Raw genomic sequence first — 21182 nt, 5'->3', positions numbered from 1 at the left:
GATTATCTTCATAGTCCTTGATGATATTGGGGTAGGGAGTAGTTTACAGAAAGGACAGGAAGTGTAATACAACCAGCCAGTTCTGGTGAAGGATGGCAGGTGGCATGTTGGCTCAGTGGTTAGCTACCTCTAAGCACCAGGGATCTTGGGCTACTGTTTGTGTGGAGTTTGTATGTTCTCCGAGTGTCTGCATGGGTTGCCTCCGGGTGCTGATTTCCTCTCACAGTCCAAAGATGTTTAGGTTAGGTGGATTGACCATGCTAAATTGCCCATAGTGTCCAGGGATCTATAGGTTAAGTGGGCTATCCATGGGAAATGCATGATTACGGGGATGGGATGGGTCTGGGTGGGATGCTCTTCAGAGGGTCAATGTGGACTCATTGGGATGAATGGCCTGCTTCCATGCTGTAGAGATTCTATGTTTCTAAATCAAATCTACACTGGACACACTCATCCATGTGCCTTGAACATGGAACAAATATGGCAAGTGTGGATGTTTTTCTTGGGACAGAAGGCGTTAAAGGCAGAAATGAGGACATAATGAAGAAGGTTGACAGTATTGTAGCAAATAGCTGAAAATGGCAAAAAGAAAAAACTAAAATAAACAAGGTCGATCAGGAAGGCCTCATCTTTGATCAAGATGATAAGAGTAGTGAAGTCCTGAGAAATGGCACAGTCAGGAATGGACTTAAGATTTTACAACAGTAGTTGTAACAAAGTAAGAGATCACAGAGGAGGCATTAGAGCAAAGGAAAAAGTAGGAAAGATGTGAAGAGATTTTGATGAGAAACTCAAAGGGAGGCTTGGTGAGGATGGCAGACGAAATTGATTTTAAGAGGAGTTTACTAAACCTGACTAAGTTACTGTGCCCAGAAGTAGATGGAAGAAGAATAGGGAAAGAGACCAATCTGTGATTTTGTGGTTAAGGTCAATATAGCAGTTTAAATAATGCAGGAGGTGGAATTTATCATCACGTAAGGAGGTTTTGCCAAATGTCAAGGTGTTGCCATTTGTAAGCCAAGTTTCTCTAACATTCATGATGCTAACACAATAGTTAGGTCATCATTGCAGGGATCTTGATTGCTAATAAAAACATATTCTGACACCATATACTAAGGGTATTGATCATTTAGGTTCTGGAAGAATCTATAAAAACAGAATGGTTAGCTGGTATGAATAGTCCCAGACAGCTGTGCTGCACAAATTAAGCAATAATTTGCAATTATGGATAGTCAGTAAGAGGTAACAATAGGTGCCTTGATCAGCCCCTTGAAGGATGCAGAATTGTAGCTTTGCATGTATTCTAGGGAATTCAAACCTAACACTTTGGAGCAAGAGGAGATGCACTGACAAACCAAAGTAAGTAAATAAGGGAAAAAATCAAAGTTGGCACACCATAGTAACTCGAAACAAGGAACCAAGAAAAAAGGGGGAAAATGTTATGACAGGTTTGGGTCCAAAGCTGGAGTCAAAATACAAACACTGATTCACAAAGAAAAATCCAGGGCAAATAGGCATGGCAAAGATTCAGACAGTTCTAGCTACAAACAGCAGATGGAAAAGAGCCAGTACAAGAGAATATGAGGTTAAAGACAATGATCCTGAAGTTGAATGGTAGGTGAAGGTACAGTCAACTTGAAGTACAGAAGCTTACTCTTTATCTGACTGAATTACCAACCCAAAGTTCACAAATGGAATTCTCTCCTTTCACTGGTGGCAGGTTTGGAGGTGGAAATTGAATTAAGCGACATGGAGATAAGCCTGATTGGTACCAGCTTCCCACTTCTGCTGTAGTTAAGCTATGGGCAGGCAGGCCATGATAGAGCTTCCGACCGTCACTAATGGAGATTCTTAATGGGCTAATAAAAGATCACTCAATGACCTCAACCTTCTATTACTGTGCTCAACTCAGGGATGGATGGACACGTCAGTACCCAGTGTGCATGACAGCTGAAACTGTGTACACAACTTACCTAGTGCCTGAACAAGAGATGTAAAATCAGGAACAGGGAGGAATGGCGCTAAGACCTAACCCCTATCCTTGCTATCAACCTCCTTTCTCTACAACCATCACCATCATACATTACTTACCTGTGGCCTGGGTCATTTCAAGATCCTGAGGCACCCAGTACAGTTTATTTCTGCAGCAGCCACAACTTTCCCAACTGTACTGCCGATGACCAGAACTGCCACACTCTGATTGACCAAGAGTACTTGGTAGGCAAGACCTCTGTTTCCAGGGTCATGATTCCCAGGGAAAACCTTTACACACAGCCTTCCATGGTGGCCTCACCATGCTTGACTACTTTGTACTTTAGTGAATCTTTCTGTAAAGAGGCAGCATAGGTCTTTCCCAAGCTCTCCAGCCAATAGGCAAGACTTCCGGTGTCTCAAGTTTCCAATCCTTGAATTTACAATATGTTTGGCCTATCTAGTCTAGCCTGTGTGAAAGTCCCATACTTTGTGGCTAACCTAATGCCCTCAGTGCATCTAATGATGGGCCATAAATGCAACCTTGTCAGGATCACCTATATCACAATAACAAATTTTTCAAAATCCCAGGATGACTCTTACCACTTCTGTTGATGTTTCTGCATGCTCTGAAGTAACGTGTTCCTGGAGAGTTGTTTCAGTGAACCCCATTTTCCCACAGTAAGGACAAGTAAAAGATTGTGGCTGTTCAACTGACAAGGCTTCCCCACCGTAATACAAATCTGTAAAACAATAATGCACACATCAATACATGCAATTGCCTGAATACTATATGTGGGACAAGTACCAAGTGGATGTTCTTCCCCCCACCTACTCCATCCCACCCCCAACCAAATAATATTAAACTAGAGCAACACTGCACACATCCCACAGAATATATTAAGCCTCACTGAAAAGCAAAGAGAGATTTCTAGGCAATGACCTCAATTTTGCAATAATTCTGGTGTTTGTCACTTCTTTTCGAAAACTGACTGCTCTGAACTCCACATAAATGCAGTTATACATTTGATTTGAAGCTTCTCCAGAAGATAGATTGATCATCCCTTCAAAATAAGAATCAATTGGGTATCACTAAACTAATAAGATCATCCACACTTCAGCTCTTCATACAACTTTTTCAGTAAACTTGAACTGAAAGTGAAGTACATGGCATACTAATTTCATAATTAGTACTAAACAGCCTCGCTGACTCTGATAAAAGTAACCTTGCATTAATTAATTAAAATTCTTCCTCATGATCAAAAATTCCACAAGCTATACTAAAAGTTTGAGATAATTTGGCTTCTACTTAATCACATGTGTAAGTTTCAATAATTTACTTCACATCTTCAAAACTCAAAAGGGAAAAGATGTGCTTAGTTTACACTTCCTAGTTCACTACTTGAGAATATAGTTCCACATGACTGACTGCCTAAATCCATTTGATCACACTACTGATGTTTAAAGATTCCATTAATGTGCTGCCAAAAACAAACTGACCTGGGGAAATGGGAAATCCACTCTAATGAGATCACTAGATTCTTGTGGGTTAGTTTTTTAGAGATCAGTGGCCATTCCTTTGCCACCTAAGGCAAAATTCAATACATCATAACTACTATAATTTTTTTAAAGCTATTTAACTAAATTAAGCTTGTAACTTTTTGCTTTCACAAACCAGAGTTATCTAGTGTTAATCTGGAAATGAAAGTGAGAGAAAATATAGTGCAGATTTACGAAAATATTTCTCCAAACCAGGGGTACAAATGCAAGGAAAGAATTGGTTAATTAGTGATGACTTCTTAAACTGGGGAAAAATGGGAGTGATTTGAAGGACTTAATTAAAATAAAGACATAATTTATTTATAACAATTGAGCGGGTCAAAGACAAGAGATTTAGGGCAGAGAACAAGAGAAACCACTTGTCCCTTTAAGCACAAATATCAAAGATAAAGAATTGGCATAGAGAACATCAAAAGAGCAAATAGGAACAAAAACAGAAATTGCTGGAAAAGCTCAGCAGGTCTGGAAACATCTATGTATAAAAATCAAAGTTAACGTTTTGGGTGCAGTGACTCTTCCTCAGAACCAATGGTAGCCAGCAAAGCCTCGTTTCTTAGGCATAAGATAGGGCATTCATCCACAAACTCCATCAACAAACACATCGACCTGGACCCAATATACCAACCACTACAGCGGACAGCTGAAACTGACAACCGGAAGCGGCAGGGACAGACCACTATAAACACCGGAGGAAACATCAAAGAAGCGCTTCGCAGGAGGCTCCCAAGCACTGATGATGTCGCCTAGCCAGGGGACGAAACGTTTGCAACAAATACTTCCAGCTCGGCGAACAGAACCACAACAACGAGCACCCGAGCTACAAATCTTCGCACAAACTTTGATAAGATAGGGTGCGGGGCAGGGGTAATGAGTAAATGACAGGTGGAGATAGAGTTCAAAGATAGCGGAGAACAGTTAGTCAAAGGAGTGGATAACAATCAGCCTCGGAGAATGAATTTAAGGGCCCAAACACCCCCCCCACTTGAAGCAGCGATTTTCCTGCACTTCATTCATTTTAGTATACTGCATTCGCTGCTCATAAAGGGGTCTCTTCTACACTGGGGAAATGAAGCAGATTGGGTGACCGCTTTGTTGAACAGCTACATTCTTGTCTGCAATAAAAAACCCCTGAGCTTCCAGTTGCCAGCCATTTCAACACACCGCCAACATCTCTGTACCAGGTTTGCTGCAGTACTCCAACAAAGCTCAGTGCAAATTGGAAGAACAGCACCTAGTTTTCTGCTTGGCAACTTTACAGCATTCTGGACTCTACATTGAGTTAGTGAGTTCAAGAATTTTCGAGCTGGAGGCATCTTGGCCATGTCCTTACCCCAGTCTCCACACACCAAGTTTGCTTTAACAAACAGCTCATTGTTAGCTGCTAATTGTCCCAATAGTAGCTATTCATTCTCCTAGGCTAATTGTTATCCACTCCTGACTGTCCAATTCTTCTTCTCTCTGTGCTCTACCTCCACCTATCACTTAAAACCAGAACACCAATTGGATTATCCTAGCCATCTAACTAACAGTTTGGGAATATTGCCATTAAATGAGATGCCTCATGAAGGTTTCAGCTAATTGCAGACTGGACATAGCACTGTCAATTACAATAGATCATTGGGTGGAGGACCACCTCTACGGCATCCAATAAACTGCTGTCTTAAAAAGGAGTACTGCGATCTTTAACTTTTAGTTGACTCCCATTTTACATAGCAAATTTCAAGAAAATTCTGTGTGTCAACTCTTTTGTGATTTTGCAGATGTTAAAATACTTAACTATTTGCTCTTTAATGACAAATAAAGATAATTAAATATGTTACAGAGTCATAGAGATGTACAACATGGAAACAGACACTTCAGTCCAACTTGCCCATGCCGACCACATACCCCAAAACCAATCTAGTCCCACCTGCCAGCACCCAGCCCATATCCCTCCAAACCCTTCCTATATATATACCCATCCAGGTGCCTTTTAAATGTTGCAATTGTACCAGCCTCCACCACTTCTCCTCTGCAGCCCTTTTCCCCACACACACACCACCCTCCGTGAAAAAGTTGCCCCTTAAAATCTCTTTTATATCTTTCCCCTCTCACCCTAAGTTCTCACGCTTGAGTTCTGGACTCCCCCACACCAGGGAAAAGACTTTGTCTATTTATCCTATCCATGCCCCTCATGATTTCATAAACTTCTATAAGGTCACCCCTCAGCCTCCAACACTTCAGGGAAAACAGCCGTTGCCCATTAAACCTCTCCATATAGCTCAAATCCTCCAACCTGGCAACATCCTTGTAAATCTTTTCTGAATCCTTTCGAGTTTCACAAGGTATGACAAAGTATTGCTGAGTAACCAAACCCCCTCCGCCCCATTTGATGGTGGCTTGACAAATGTCTTTCAGACAGCTCTAAAAATTTCTACCAGCTACTGCACAATAGGTAGGAAGCACCAGCAGGACAAAGTGGAGATGGAGATCTCCACCCATTTATCTCACCACCCCCTCAGCTCAGTCTCATTCCTGATGAAGAGCTTTTGCCCAAAACATCGATTCTCCTGCTCCCCAGATGTTGCCTGGCCTGTTGTTCTTTTCCAGCACCACACTATAGACTCTAATCGCCAGCATCTACAGTCCTCATATTCACTTAGAGATCTGATGACCATGCTAATAAGTTTTATATAAAAGTAGTTAAAACTCAAACAAATAACCCATCCACACTTGAGGTTCCCCAGCCATTGCTGCTTGTCAACCCAAATTCAAGTTTTGTGTCCTTACAAAAAAAAGCTGATCATTCAAAGAGTACCCTGAACTTGTCAATCCCATCTTGATCCATAGGGCTGATTATACTTCTTGTTCAGGTTAAGTCCAATTCAAGTTGCTTTATTGTCTTAAACAAAATAACTGCAAATCGGAGCTCAAAAGCTAAGTGCAGCATACTCAACTACCTTATGCTAACTGAACTCAGTTTGGTTTATAATTTAGAAACGGGCTTCCTGCTTTGCACATTGTGAAAGTCATTTGAATGTTTCCCCTCCCTGTAAATTGGTAACCACATATGGGAATTTCCAATTGTTTGCTTACAGAAAAAATGTGGAATTATGTATATTGAAGTGGCATTCTTGTACATGACATCATTTGCCTTGGACTGTGTAACAAACCATCTGCACACAAGAACATAAGAAATAGGAAAGACCACAAGGCTGTTCCACCATTCAACGAGACCATGGCCGTTCATCTAACACACAATTTTCTCAAGCTTCTTACAGAGTCAGAGATGTACAGCATGGAAACAGACTCTTTGGCCCAACTCGTCCGTGCCGACCAGATGTCCTAACCTAATCTATTGCCATTTGCCAGCATTTGGCCCATATCCCTCGAAACCCTTACTATTCATATACTCATCCAGATGCCTTTTAATGCTGTATTTTTACCAGCTACCACCACTTCCTCTGGCAGCTCATTCCATACACACACCACCCTCTGTGTAAAAAGGTTCCTCCTTAGGTCCCTTTTATATCTTTCCCCGCTCATCCTAAACTTATGTCCTCTACCTCTGGACTCCCTCACCCCAGGAAAAAGACCTTGTCTATGTATTTTGTCCATGCTCATGATTTTATAAACCTCTATAAAGGTCATCCCTCAGCCTCTGACACTCCAAAGAAAACAGCCCCAGCCTATTCAGCCTCTCCCTAGAGCTCAAATCCTCCAACCCTGGCAACATCCTTGTAAATCTTTTCTGAATCCCTTTAGGATTCACATCATCCTTCCGTTAAGGAGACCAGAATTGCATGCAATATTCCAAAGTGGCCAACAAATGCTGGTCTTTAACTTCTACAATTTACTGATCTCTGTCAGCTGTGGAGTGACTATGCCTCCACAATTCTCAAGGTTAGAGAATCCAAAGATTGACCACTCTCCCAGTGAAGAAATTCCTTCTCCTCTATGTCCAAAACAGCCTACCTCTTATTTGAGACTGTTTCCTCTGGTTCCTTACTGCCTCTCCCAGAAAGGAGATGGTGAATAGTGTATTGTATTTCAAAATCTTTTAATGGAAAAATTAAAATTGAGTGATTAATTTGCTAACTGCAGAATTAAGCAGGTAAACAATTCAAATACCTCAAAGAGAGATTTTTAGTCTTCAAATTTCAATACTCATCTCTTCAGTTCCACACAAGCCATTTCCTGAATTGAATTAAGTAACCATACATATTCTCTCTTAAGTAATTGATGTTACGAGTACACAACGTAGCAGTATTCCATTTGTCTGCTCCTACTTCCTCTGTACCTACACCATATTTAAAGGTGACACAATCTACATGCACAATTAAAATGGAGAGATTAGGTGGTGCAAGTCAGCACATTGCTGATTCATCTCTGGTACCTAGATTTGAATCCATTCCATAATTATGGGACAAAAGCACACTCCTTTTCTGTTCTAAATGGCTCAGAAATTAATTAAATAGTTTTCAGGTGGCAACACTAATATGGCACAGAAATTGCCAAAATTATCGCATTTTCACTCAGTATCACAGAAAAATGGTTAATGCGTGAGCACACAAAACTACAGAATTTAGTATTCCACTGATGGTAGCTTTATGATTCATTAAAAGGAATAATGAGGATCTAATCATGTTCTATGCTTACAATGGCAACCAAAAGGCAAAATGTTCCTTTACTCAGCAATGACCCACCTGCATTCCTCCAACCCATAGCCCCATTAACCTGACTCTGCTGGACTAAATACCATTCCCCTCCTTCACCCTGAACTCGCCCCCGACAACTATGGTAAGTAGTTTTCCACTTACCTGGCTTCCCATCCTAATCCCACCCAGCATCCTAAACCCCCAAACATATGCCATCCTGCACATCTGATCTGATGTAACTTAGTTGTAAAAGCAGGCTTCTTTGAATAAGAGGTCCTGCATCAAGCACAACTGTGACTACTCTTCCACTCAACAAATGCTTCCACCATGATGTCTTGAACAGATTGAGGAATTGTTACCACAATCTTAGGAGGTTAACCAATGTACATTTTATTGTTACCAATTCCATGAGTGAAGAACCAGGATAATTTTAATATGATTACAAGTCCTCCAGGCAGAATATAATATTCTCTAAAAGCATTTTCTGCATTTATTAATTTTCCATTAGATCCAAACAAAAGTCATTTTTTGCTGAACAAGGAGAGTGCAAAGTTCTGATGTAGCCTTCTTTTATCATCCAATCATACATCAGTTTTGACAACTACTCTGAAGTTCTGTCCTGAAATGAGCAACGTAGAAACCACCAGAAGTGGCCCATGCTTCCTGAAGCGTTCCAGGATTATCTTGACTGAATTCCAAACTTGATATTGATTTTCAAACACAACAATTAAGTATAAACCTGAGATTCACAGCTCGAAACAACTCATTTGTACACTGCCTTTATAGTCATAGAGATGTACAGCACTGAAACAGACCCTTCGGTCCAACTTGTCCATGCCGACCAGATATTCTAACCTAATCTAGTCCCATTTGCCAGCACGAGGCCCATTTCCATCTAAACCCTTTCTATTCATACATCTGTCCAGATTCCTATTAAATGATGGAATTGTACCAGCCTCCACCACTTCCTCTGGCAGCTCATTCCACACATGTACTACCCTGTGTGTGTGAAAACGTTGCCCCTTAGATCTCTTTTACATCTTTCCCGCTCACCCTAAACCTATGCCCTCTAGTTCTTGACTCCCCCGCCCCAAGGAAGAGACTTTGTCTATTTATCCTATCCATGCCCCTCATGATTTTATAAACCTCTATATGGTCACCCCTCAGCCTCCGATGCTCCAGGGAAAACAGGCCCAACCTATTCAACCTCTCCCTTTAGTTCAAATCATCCAAACCTCTCAATACCCTTGTAAATTTTTTCTGAACCCTTTCAAGCTTCACAACATCCTTCTGATAGGAAGGAGACCAGAATTACATGCAATATTCCAAAAGTGGCCTAACCAATGTCCTGTACACTTGCAACATGACCTCCCAACTCCTATACTCAATGCTCTGACCAATAAAGGAAAGCATACCAAATGTCTTCTTCACTATCCTATCTACCTGTGACTCTACTTTCAAGGAACTATGAACTTCACCCCAAGGTCTCTTCGTTCAGCAACGTTCCCCAGGACCTTACGATTAAGTGGATAAGTTCTGCTTTGATTTGCTTTGCTTTTCCAAAATACTGCATTTATCTAAATTAAACTCCTCAATCCATTGGCCCATCTGATCAAGATCCCATTGTAATCTGAGGTTTTCTTCTTGGCTATCCACTAGACCTCCAATTTTGGTGGCATCTGCAAATTTACCAACTTATACCTCTTATGTTCACATACAAGACATCTATATAAATGACAAAAAGCAGTGTACCCACTGATCCTTGTGGCACACCACTGGTAGCAGGCCTCCAGTCTGAAAAGCAACCCTCCACCATCACCCTCTGTCTTCTACCTTCAAGCCTGTTCTGTACCCAAATGGCTAGTTCTCCCTGTATTCCATGAGATTGAACCTTGCTAAGCAGTCTCCTATGAGGAGACTTACTGAAGTCCACATACATATAGACCCCCTAATAGTCAGTAGGAAATTGAGAAACAAATTTGTAAGGAGATCAGTTATCTTTAAGAATAGTAGGGTGGTTATGGCAGGGGATTTTAATTTTCTAAACATGGACTGGGACTGCCTTAATGTTAAGGGTTTAGATGGAGAGGAATTTGTTCAGGAGTGTACAAGACAATTTTCTGATTCAGTATTTGGATGTACCTATTAGAGAAAGTGCAAAACCTGACCTACTCTTGCAAAATAAGGTAGGGCAGGTGACTGAGGTGTCACTGGGGAGCACTTTGGGGCCAGCAACCATAATTGTATTAGTTTTAAAATAGTGATGGAAAAGGATAGACCAGATCTAAAAGCCAAAGTTCTAAATCGGGCGAGGGCGAACTTTGACGGTATTAGGCTAGAACTTTCAAAAGCCGATTGAGGGCAGATGTTCACAAGTAAAGAGTTGGCTGGAAAATGGGAAGCCTTCAAAAATTACGTAAGAAGTGTCCAGAGACAGTATAGTCTTATTAGGGTGAAAGGACAGGCTGGTAGGTGTAGGCAAAACTGGATGACGAGAGAAATTGAAGTTTTGGTTAAGAAAAAGAAAGCAGCATATGTTAGATATAGACAGGAGAGATCGAGTGACTCCCTAGAAGAATATAAAGGCAGTAGGATTATAATTAAGAGGGAAATCAGGAGGGCAAAAAGGGGACATGAGATAGCTTTGGCAAATAGAGTTATAGAGAATCCAAAGGGATTTTACAAATACATTAAGGACAAAAGGATTAACACAAAGAGAATAGGACCCCTCATAGATGAGTAAGGCAGCCTGTGTGTGGAGCCATAGGAGATTGGGGGAATACTAAACAAATATTGTGCATCAGCGTTTACTGTGGAGAAGGACACGGAAGATATAGAATGTGGGGAAATAGATGGTGACATCTTGAAAAGTGTCCATATTACAGAGGAGGTAGTGCTAGATTTCTTGAAACGCATAAAATCCCCAGGACCTGATCAGGGATACCCTAGAACTCTGTGGAAAGCGAGGGAAGTGATTGCTGGGCCCCTTGCTGAGATATTCGTATCAATGATAGTCACAGTTGAGGTCCGGGAAGACTGGGGGTTGGCTAACATGGTGTGCCACCATTTAAGAAAGATGGTAAGGAAAAGCTAGGGAACTATAGACCTGTGAGCCTGACATTGGTGGTGGGCAAGTTGTTGGAGAGAATCCTGAGGGACAGAATTTACATGTATTTAGAAAGGCAAAGAGAGTCAGCATGGCTGGGTGTCTGGGAAATCATGTCTCACAAACTTGATTGAGTTTTTGAACTAGTAATAAGAGGATTGATGAGGGAAGAGCGGCAGATGTTTTACTATAACAAATCATCCCAAAAGGTCTTCTCAGGAGCATTTTAGAACACAGAACAACAATGAGCTGCATCAAGAGTTTACAGCTTAGATGAGCAATGGCTTGGTAAAGATAGGTTTAAAGATTCTCTTAAAAGGAAGAAAGCAAGGCAGAGGAGTGGAGAAGATTAGGGAGTATAATCCAGAAGTTGGAGTATATCCAAGAGTTTGTAGGCAACTGGAGACATGTTCTTTAATAGTGAAATAAATAAACTCAAGGGCCAAATTAGATGAGCAGAGATATCTCAGAGGATGGGGTAAGAAATTTCAAAACCAACGGAGCTTTAAAAGCAAAGACATTGCTTGACCAGGGGCTAATTCACATCAGCAAGTACTGCAACAGTAGAAACTGGGACTTGCCACAACTTAAGACCTAGCCAGGAAAGTTTAGGATGACTTTGTTTATAGAAGGTAGAATGGAATCCATATAGGATTACACTGGAAATAGTAGAATCTAGAGGTAACAAAAGCATGAATGAGGGTTTCGGGCTGATGAGCCAAGATGGCTGACCGATGTTACAAATAGAGTCAAAGAGATGTACCGCACGCAAACAGACCCTATTGTCAAACTCGTTCATGCCGACCAGATATCCCAATCCAATCTTGCCCCACCTGCCAGCACCTGGCCGATATCCCTCCAAACCCTTCCTAATCATATACCCATCCAGATGCCTTTTAAATGTTGCAATTGTACTAGCCTCTACCACTTCCTCTGGCAGCTCGTTCCATACAGATACCACCCTCTGTGTGAGAAAATTGCCCCTTAAGTCTCTTTTAAATCTTTTCCCTCTCACCCTAAACTTATGCCCTCTAGTTCTGGACTCCCCCCACCCCAGGGAAAAGACTTTGTCTGTTTCTACGGATAAATAGACAATTTCAATAATCTCAAAGGACACTGCAAATTCATTTTCGGATTAAATGTGAGACTTAGGTTTTTTTTTAATTAGATTACTTAAAGCATGGAAACAGACCCTTCGGCCCAACAGGGAGAAAGTGAGGACTGCAGATGCTGGAGATCAGAGCTTAAAAATGTGTTGCTGAAAAAGCGCAGGAGGTCAGGCAGCATCACAGGAGCAGGAGAATCGACGTTTTAGGTATAAGCCCTTCTTCAGGAATGAGGAGGGTGTGCCAAGCAGGCGAAGATAAAAGGTAGGGAGGAGGGACTTAGGCGAGGGAATACGATAGGTGGAAGGAGGTTAAGGTGAGGGTGATAGGCCGGAGGGAGGGTGGGGGCGGAGAGGTCGGGAAGAAGATTGCAGGTCAAGAAGGCGGTACTGAGTCTGAGGGTTGGGACTGAGAAAAGGCGGGGGGGGGGAGAAATGAAAAAGGTGGAGAAATCTGCATTCATCCCTTGTGGTTAGAGGGTCTTCTTCAAAGACCGCAATTTCCCCTCAGACGTGGTTGACGATACTCTCCACCGCATCTCCACTTCCGGCTCCTCCGCCCTTGAACCCTGCCCCTCCAATCGCCACCAGGACAGAACCCCACTGGTCCTCACCTACCACCCCACCAACCTCCAGTGTATCAGAACTGCAAAAAAGAGGAAGAAGAACACCTACACAATGTATTCGCCAAAAACTGATACCCCCACAATTTCATCAACAGATGCCTAAGGGAAAGACAACGGAATGAGGACGTGCCACAACCCAAAGGACTAGCCACACTACCATACATCAAGAACATTTCCGAACTGACAGCCAGACTACTGCGACCAATGGGACTCAACAGTACACAAACCAACAGCCACTCTCAGACAACAACTCACCAGGACGAAGGACCCGATACCCAGCATGAGCAAAACCAACGTAGTGTACAAAATCCCATGCAAGGACTGCAGCAAACACTACATAGGACAAACAGGGAGACAGCTAACGATCCGCATCCATGAACACCAACTAGCCAAGAAACGACACGACCAGCTATCCTTAGTAGCCACACACGCAGATGACAAGCAACATGAGTTTGACTGGGACAACACTACTATCATAGGACAAGCCAAACAGAGAACAGCCAGGGAATTCCTTGAGGCATGGCAAGCATCCACAGATTCAATCAATAAGCACATTGACCTGGACCCAATATACCGGCCACTGCAGCAGACAGCTGGAACTGACAAACTGAAGCGGCAGGTACAAATCACTATAAATGCCGGAGGAAACATCACAGAAGCGCTTCACAGGAGGCTCCCATGCACTGAGGATGTCACCTAGACAAGGGACGAAACGTCTGCAACACAAATTCCCAGCTCGGCGAACAGAAGCACAACGAGCACCCAAGCTACAAATCTACTCCCAAACATTGTAGTTGATTCTTAATTACCTTCAGAGCTGGCCTAGCAAGTCACTCAGTTCAAAAGCAATTAAGGCAATAATATTGGTCTTGCTGGCAATACCCAATCCCATAAGAGAGTAAAATCTTGCATACAGGCAGAGCGGGATGGTGTGTTCAATTCTAAGGATACAGAGAGGTGAAGGTGGCCTAAGAAAGGAAATGTATCATGTGTCACAGTCACATTAGTCACCTTATCATTCAGGATAAGGGCCATTTGTGACAAAGGTGGAGATTTGATGATAACGACTCAAACATGAATTCTAAGAAAGAACAGAAATGAATTTGGAAGGAGACAACATATTTAAGGGGAGAGGGAGACAGGTTGGAACCGAACAATAATTTGCAAGGATACTGGGGCTAGGAATTTCAAGGAAAGGGGTATTGACGGAAGATTTAAAGGAGGAGGATCCATTTGAGAGAGAACTGGTTACAATATTGACTAATCGGTGGCAAGGAATAGTAGTTGAATGATCAGCCATTTAGTGGGAAAAGACAGCAAGTTACACAGTCCTACAGCACAGAGACAGGCCCAAACTGGCCCATGCCAAACTAAGTGTCTGTCCACACGAACCCCATTTCCCTGCATTTGGTCCAGATCTTTTGAAATTTTTTCTATCCATGTATTTGTCCAAATGCCTTTTAAATGTTGTTAATTTACATGCCTCAACCACTTCTGCTGGCAGCTCATTCCACACGTGTACTACCCTCTGTGTAAAAACATTGCCCCGAAGTTCCTTTTTATTCTTTCCCCACTAACCTTAAACTGACACCCTCTCATCCTTGATTCTCCAACCCTGGGAAAAAGACTGGAGTGTATTCACCCTATCCATGCCCCATGATCTTATAGCCTTCTATGAGATTTCCCTCCTCTCCCCCACCCCCCCCAAACCTCCTAGGCTCTAAAGAAAAACGTCTCAGTCTGTCCAACGTCTCCCCATAGCTCAGACTGTTGAGTCCTGGCAACATCCTTGGAAATTTCTTCTGCACTTTTTCCAGTTTAATAATATTCTTCCTATAGCAAGGTGTCAAAAACTGAACACAACACTCCAAGTGCAGCCTCACCAACATCCTGTACAACTGCAACATAACTTCCTAATTTCTATACTCAATGGCCTGATTGATCAAGACCAGTATGCCTTTTTCATTGCCCTGTCTACTTGCGACACCACTTTTAGAGAACCATGTACTAACTCCAAGGTCCCTCTGTTCCACTACACTCCTTAAGGCCCCATCATTCACCATGGAACTCCTGCCTTAATTTGACATTCCAAAACACAAGACCTCACACTTATCTATATTAAATTCCATTTGCCATTTGTTGGCCCATTTCCCCAGCTGATCAAGGTCCAGCTCCAATTTCAGATAACCCTCCTCACTGTCCAATATACCTGCTATTCTAGTGTCATTTGCAAACTTACTAACCATGCCTTTTCAATGCTGTCAATGTACCTACATATAGTCAAGGAGGAGGAGAAAGTGAGGACTGCAGGTGCTGGAGACCAGAGTAAAAAGGTGTGACGTTGGAAAAGCATAGCTGGACAGGTGGGGGGTGATGGTGATAGGTCAGAGCAGAGGGTGGAACAGATTGGTTGGAAGGATGGACAGGTAGGACAGTTCAAGAGGGGGCTGCCGAGTTGGAAGATTGAATCTGGAATAATGTGGGGGGAGGGGAGATGAGGAAACTGGTGAAATCAACATAGGTTCCATGTGGTTAGAAGGTCCCAAGGCAGAAGATGACGTGTTCTTCCTCCACTTGTCAGGTGGTGAGGGCGGCCAAGGACTCTCATGCCATTGGCAAAGAGGGAAGGGGAGTTGACGAAGTGGTCAGCTACAGAGCGCTGGGGATGTTTAGTGTGTATGTCCCATACTAAAATGTTTCTCTGAAACGTTCCGCAAGTTGGCTGTACTTTTCCAGCGCCACACGTTTTGACACCCCCCCCGCCACATATAGCCAAGATGAGTATATACAGGGAGCATCTCATGAGGGGGAGACAAACTAGAGAAAGATGTGAGCACAAGGCCATGGCAAATGGAAACATTAAAGTTTGGCAAGGTAAGTTAATGGAAGGTGATAGAATTGTTGCCAATTTACTGACAAACATGTTCATTAATTCCTCATCTTGGTTTGTACAGGCAGGGGTGAGAGGACAAGAAAGAAGAGTACAAACAATGATTTACCATAAATAAATGATGAGATTATCTTTGTATTTGAGGATTATCCTGGAATGACAGCACGTTTTAGCAGAAGAGAGCAGGACGTAATGTGTTTTACATGGTTCAGCTCGATCTGGTAGTGGATGGCCACACTAGATTTTCACTACAGTCTTTCAAGTCATCGTCCCTTGAACTTGAGAAGCAAACTTGGAAGTACAACCTTCCATTTGCTGAGAAGACATATACACTGGTTGCCAATCCAGAGGTGAGTTAGAAAGTTACCCTACACCGAGTTAGCAGATATGAAAATGGGCAGGGGAATAGGACTCAACTGATTTTGATGTTGCCTGCCAAGGAAACAGATTGGAAAGAAAATTAGTTCGGCCCTGTGCTCATTGTTATCATTCATTAAGCCATGCTGGGAAGTGCATGGCAAAAAACAAAATTGGGCTTGGTAGAACTAAGTTGCCCTCACTGCAAGTAGTCCAACAATACACTCTGCTCATTTTCAAATACAGCAAAAAGTTTATTTCCTCCCCCTGGCTATGGGAAACCCGATCCCTCCTTTTATAAAGTTAAAATGGCTTGAAAAAGCATTGGGCTGCCATCTTGAAAAGGGATATACGTATGTTACCCAACAAAGTTTCTCGTTAGACCACTTCAGAGGGTACTAATATTCAACCACTCAATTAAAAGGTGATGTATTCCATTTTGTTAAAAGACAGTTAGACATCCACTTACACAGGTATACAATAACAAGCATTTACAGACCATTAACACATGTACAACAATTTTTACAGAAAAGCAGTTCGTGCGAAAGGGCAAAATCTTAACAGCTATTTTGTCAATTAACCTGTTTTATACTTAGGAATTAGGAGAGTTTTGAGAGATTAGGAATAATCTCTCAAAACTCTCAACTGCTTTGAAATTACATTTGATCTTTACACCATATAATTAACTCCGGTTCAAGAATCACATCAGGTTTTGTAGGCAAGATTGATGGCATATGTCTAATTCATGCAATCCCACATACCACCTCTCAAAGTCAATGGCCAAAGGGTGGAAGAAAAAGGTATAGGGAAAGCATCACTGGCAAGGGAGTAGAATTGATGCACTTGAATAAAATTATGCATTGTTCATGGGAAGTAGGTTACTGATAAAGCCAGCAATTGTTGCCCATTTTTATTGTCTTCAAGGTGGTGGACTATCATACCCCCACTGGCTTGCTGAATGAATATACTAATTGGTGCTAATCTTCTGCGTTTTCTCCATACTTCTGTACACTATTTCTATTCGAATAATCATCCAATTCTCTCCTGAACGTCCCAATTGAACCTGCCTCCACCACATTTTCAGACAATGCTTCTGTACCTTAGCTACATGCAGAATGAAAATGCGTTTCTTTACATTACCCTGGCTTCTTTTGCAGATCACTTTAAATCCAAGCTCTTTTGTTGTTGTTCGTTTTACAAACAAAAACAGTTTCTTCCTATTTAGCTTATCCAACTTGTCTCAGTTTTGAAAACCTCTATCAGATCACCTCACAACCTGCTTCTCTCCAAGACAGTCCCACCTTATTCAATCTATCCTCATAAGTGAAGATCCTCATTCCTGGAACTATTCTTATAACTAGTTTCTGCACTCTTCAATGTGTTCACATCATTCCTGTAACGTGGCGCCCAATGTGAATACAAAACTCCAGTATTTACCAGAATGTTGCCTGGTTTGGAGGATATTAGTTATGAGGAGAGATTGGACAAACTTGACTTGTTTTCACTTGAACATCGAAGGATGAGGGACGACCTAATAGATGTTTACAAAACTATGAGGGGGACAGATAGAATGCATAGACAATGTCTTTTTCTCAGGATTGAAATGTCAATTACATGGGGATATAGGTTTAAGGTAAAAGGGGGTAAGTTTAAAGGAGATGTGAGAGACAAGTTTTTTTTTTACATAATATTTGGCAAACGCCTGGTATACGCTGCCAAAGGTGGTGGTGGAGACAGCTACAATAGCATCATTGAAGAAGCATCTTGACAAATGCATGAATAGGCAGGGAATAGAGGGATATGAACGGTATAGAGACAAAATATTTTTAGCTTAGAAAGGCATCATGTGTCAGCTCAATCTTGGTGGGCCAAAGCTCCTGTCCTTTTGCTATACTGTTCTTTGTTATCGTTCAGTAAATCAGATAGAACGTCAGATAATACAAACGGTTTTGATTCTAAGGTTCTCTGGGACAAGCAGTTTGAGAGAGTTGAGGTAGTATGCCCATGACAAATACCTGGTATATGCACGTACACAAACTGTTAAATTAAAACCAACTATCAAGTTGCCAAAAGTAGTTTGTAAATCTGGGAACACTATTGACAGATTTTAAAAAAATTACAATGAAGCAAAATCAATGGCTAATCATAATGGAACCATTATGAAATGCAAAATCTTTTCATGCTTTAACTGAAATCTGCTTTCCCAACTATTCAATTTTAATCTTCATATTCCAGCTTTTGCTAACAGTACACTTCTATTCGCATTTTACGAAACTGCGAGATATCAGTCCTTTAAAACACTTACCAAAATCTACTCTTGTTAATATGCACTGCATTGGATGGTCAGTTGTATGCCTTGTAGTAGTGGCCCCACTTTCATAACAAGATGCGCACAGGTCGTAGTCGTAACAAATTAAGCACTTATATCTGCGACCTCGAAAATTTCCTTTTAAACATGCATCACAGCTGACACCTAGAAGGCAAGGAGAGATCAGAGGAAATGTTAATTTTCCAAAGAGGCCTTACAAACAGTTTGAACAGAAAGTTACAGTGGTGGTATAATGACTAGCATCTATAATTATAGCATAAAATCAGTTTAAAATGAATACCCACCATGATTATTTTTGTTTTAAAATAGGAACTGTTCACATTTTCTCCATCCATCTGAATTTCAGAAGCATCTCAAAGAGCAAGTGTGACATGGAAAGACAAAAATTGCTGGCCTTGCCGATGACACACTTACTCTTCTAATTAAAACTCTTCATATACAGTTTGTAAAATGTCCATTATGACTTACTCTTTAATTAGGGTATTAGTAGAGAAAACCAGAGATATTTTTCCAGCTTGCATTTTTACAAGTAGTTTTTTTAAAAAAGTAACTTGCATTAAAAAACTCTTTCTGACATAATGCAAACACCGAAAATATAAAGAATGTTGAGAGCTTTGGTTCGTAGTTTTGGTTTTAATTCTTCGGGACAATGGTGATGATATTCACTTTTGCCACTTGCCTCTGCCATTTATGTTTTAGTGCATTCATACTGTCTAACATCAAACTACATGTCACAATATAACCGAGGGATTTGAGAACGTTATCTCTTATGATCTCAAAAAGAGGTATCATTTGCGTAAATTTCTTTAATCTCTCTGAAGATAGACTGAAACAAAGAATTTGGTTAAGTTAAAACCTGGTACAAATCACTAAGTTGTCGTATTTTCTTTATGTGGAACAGGACCATTGTCATTACCAGTATGGAAGTATAAGAACTCTGCATACTGCTGCATGATGGAATACCTGACCAAGGTAAAAGCTATCTTGGCTCTCAGACTCTCGTTTTAGTGGAAAAATACTGCTGGAGATAAAGACTGAGGTTGTGCAACTATAATTTGATGAAATATAAGGAGTATTATAGGCTCATGTTGGGGTTACTTCTTGAGCTCGTTAGCTTCTCTGTCCTTGAGCAACATCAAAGAACAAAGGCGAAAGCTGCACTGTGCTTATCTTTATCTTGAATTATTGTAAAGTGTGAAATGTAAGAAAAGTTGTTTCTATCATTGTAAGAATATAGGCTGATTCTGTTCAGCTCGAGAAAGTACTCAGACAGTGACAACTGTGGCAGCCTCTCCATGAATTCACGAAAAATAAAGCTTCTTGAAAAAAGACTCGGAATCTCACACTAAGTAATTTGCTCAACAACCAGATTCACCAATTTCATACAGTCTATCTAGATGTCATTGTTAAAAAAAACACTACACCTTTGGAGCGGCACGATGGCTCAGTGGTTAGTACTGCTGCCTCACAGGGTATCACTTCAATCACAATTCAGGGTGTTAATGCGCAAATTAACAAAACATGGAACTTCTCCATCTGGAAAGTAAAGTGGGATAGATGGCAGATCTTGTTATAAAAGTCAAACGAGAACAAAAAGATGGCAAGGGCAGCTATTCAAGCAGGAAGAGTTATCAAAGTATGTCTCAAGAACAGGTTGCAACATGGAATATTATACAACACTAACTGACAGAGATATTGTAGTCAATCGAGGCTGTAAAACAGCCATGTTTATGTTACTACAATCAATAGCAATTTGTTTGAACAGACCAGTTGTCTCCTGCAGGTTGGTGCCGTTGTTGCTGATTTTGGAAATTTCAAATGATATAAACTGTACATGGTCAACAAATTGTACTAAACTACATGTGCACAAATAAACCAGGGAAAAATAACATCCTAAATACTTGAAAAGAGGATTGCTCTGTATTATTGAGTTTTTTTTAAAAAGCTAACCAATAATGCTAAACTGGTGCATTATAAACCAGAAGTTGTCCAATATAATTTACTACCTTGACACATGCTGGTGATTTGAATTGGTATTCTCTTATAAATTTGAAATATATCCACATCTGGCCAAGAATAAGTTCAGCAAACCACAACATCATTTAGTCCTCAAGTCCTTTCTTTTATCAGCAGCTTTCCAACAGATGATAAATTTATGTAGTTTGTCATTTTCATCCAAAAAAATCAATGCCACTTCACATCCTGCACAGATCAAAGCAGCAACATATTCACAATGGTTTATTTTAAGAAATATTTACAAAGGCAACTTTTTAAAATGAGAAACTAACAATAAATGAACTGTATTGTCATATATAATTCAGCCAATAATCAATAATTACTACTTGATATTAATTCATAGAATCCCTACAGGCTATTTGGCCCAACAAGTCCACACCAACCGTCTAAAGAGTAACCCATCCAGACCCATTCCCCTACTCTATTGCTCTACATCTCCCCTGACTAATGCACCTAACTTACACATCCCTGAACACTATGGTCAATTTAGTATGGCCAATTCACCTAACTTGCACATCTTTGGTCTGCAGGAGGAAACCGGAGCACCTGGAGGTAACCCATGCAGACATGGGGAGAATGGGCAAA

General features: G+C 41.1%; 1 protein-coding gene across 1 annotated transcript in view; it reads right to left on the bottom strand.

Annotated features, from left to right (window-relative positions):
* kcmf1 (potassium channel modulatory factor 1) overlaps window positions 1–21182 on the bottom strand; it is a 129613-nt gene that overhangs the window by 44844 nt on the left and 63587 nt on the right. Inside the window, exons 2-3 of the mRNA XM_043719754.2 lie at window positions 18558–18725; window positions 2575–2714 (exon numbers count right to left, since the gene is read on the bottom strand). Of these exons, the coding sequence (XP_043575689.1) occupies window positions 2575–2714; window positions 18558–18725 (308 nt within the window). The remainder of the gene's footprint in view (window positions 1–2574; window positions 2715–18557; window positions 18726–21182) is intronic.

The sequence above is a fragment of the Chiloscyllium plagiosum genome, unplaced genomic scaffold (assembly GCF_037043375.1).
Source record: "Chiloscyllium plagiosum isolate Xiang-an unplaced genomic scaffold, Cpla_swu_hap1 HiC_scaffold_2, whole genome shotgun sequence".
In the NCBI taxonomy this organism is placed as follows: domain Eukaryota; kingdom Metazoa; phylum Chordata; class Chondrichthyes; order Orectolobiformes; family Hemiscylliidae; genus Chiloscyllium; species Chiloscyllium plagiosum.
This window is presented reverse-complemented; position numbering and strand designations above follow the sequence as displayed.